Source organism: Trichosurus vulpecula, chromosome 1, assembly GCF_011100635.1.
Source record: "Trichosurus vulpecula isolate mTriVul1 chromosome 1, mTriVul1.pri, whole genome shotgun sequence".
In the NCBI taxonomy this organism is placed as follows: domain Eukaryota; kingdom Metazoa; phylum Chordata; class Mammalia; order Diprotodontia; family Phalangeridae; genus Trichosurus; species Trichosurus vulpecula.
The window spans coordinates 434,951,526-434,952,464 of record NC_050573.1 but is presented as its reverse complement, the minus strand read 5'-3'; the positions used below and the strand labels follow the sequence as shown (position 1 = coordinate 434,952,464).

The 939-nt window shown below is 41.0% G+C and overlaps 1 protein-coding gene across 1 annotated transcript; it reads left to right on the top strand.

Annotated features, from left to right (window-relative positions):
* The first annotated feature begins 304 nt into the window (after window positions 1–304).
* Window positions 305–627, top strand: LOC118834489 (60S ribosomal protein L38). The gene has a single exon (XM_036741935.1). The coding sequence runs from the start codon at window positions 358–360 to the stop codon at window positions 568–570; it is 213 nt and encodes a 70-aa protein (XP_036597830.1). The 5' UTR covers window positions 305–357; the 3' UTR covers window positions 571–627.
* Window positions 628–939: the final 312 nt, after the last annotated feature.

Here is a 939-nt window from a genome sequence, read left to right as displayed (position 1 = left end):
TGAAAGTCAAATTTTCTATTACACTCTGGTCTTTTTATCAAGAATGCTTGAAAGTCCTCTATTCATTTTTCCACATAAAGGATTATACTCAATTTTGCTGGGTAGTTTTTGTTGTTGTTGTTGTTGTTGCAATCCTAGCTCTTTCGCCTTCCAGAATATTATATTCTAAACCCTCTGCTCATTTAATGTGGTAGCTGCTAAATCTTGTGAGATCCTGTGTGACTCCATAGTATTAGAATGATTTCTTTCTGGCTGCTTAAAATATTTTCTCTTTGCTCCTTTTCCGTCTTCCTCAGCTGCTTGGCAGTAGCGCGACTTCTCGGGCCACACGCCGCCCCTCGTCCCGCCGCCGCCGCCATGCCCCGAAAAATCGAGGAAATAAAAGACTTCCTGCTCACAGCCAGGAGAAAAGATGCCAAATCTGTCAAGATCAAGAAAAACAAGGACAATGTGAAGTTTAAAGTTCGATGCAGCAGGTACCTGTACACGTTGGTCATCACAGACAAAGAGAAGGCAGAGAAACTTAAACAGTCCCTGCCTCCTGGTTTGGCTGTGAAGGAGCTGAAGTGAAGGAATCATTCAGTGTTCCACCTGTATTAAAATGTAGGGGGAAAAAAAGAAAAAAAATATTTTCTCTTTGTTCTGGGAGCTCTGGAATTGATTATGGCATTCCTGGCAGTTTTAATTTTGTGATCTCTTTCAGGAGGTGATTGGTAGATTCTTTCAAATTGTCTTTTACACTCTGATTATAGGCTATTGGGGCAGTTTGCCTTGATAATTTCTTCAAATGTGATGTCTAGGCTCTTTCTTTGATCATGGCTTACTTTGCATCAGCCCATGCAAGTCTTTCCAGGTTTTTCTGGGAGCATCCTGCTCATCATTTCTTACAGTACAAAAGTCATATCACATACCACAACCTACTAAGACATTCTCCAGTTG

Excerpts from the sequence above, each read along its gene's own strand:
- LOC118834489 (XM_036741935.1), top strand. The coding sequence starts at position 358 with ATGCCCCGAAAAATCGAGGAAATAAAAGACTTCCTGCTCACAGCCAGG.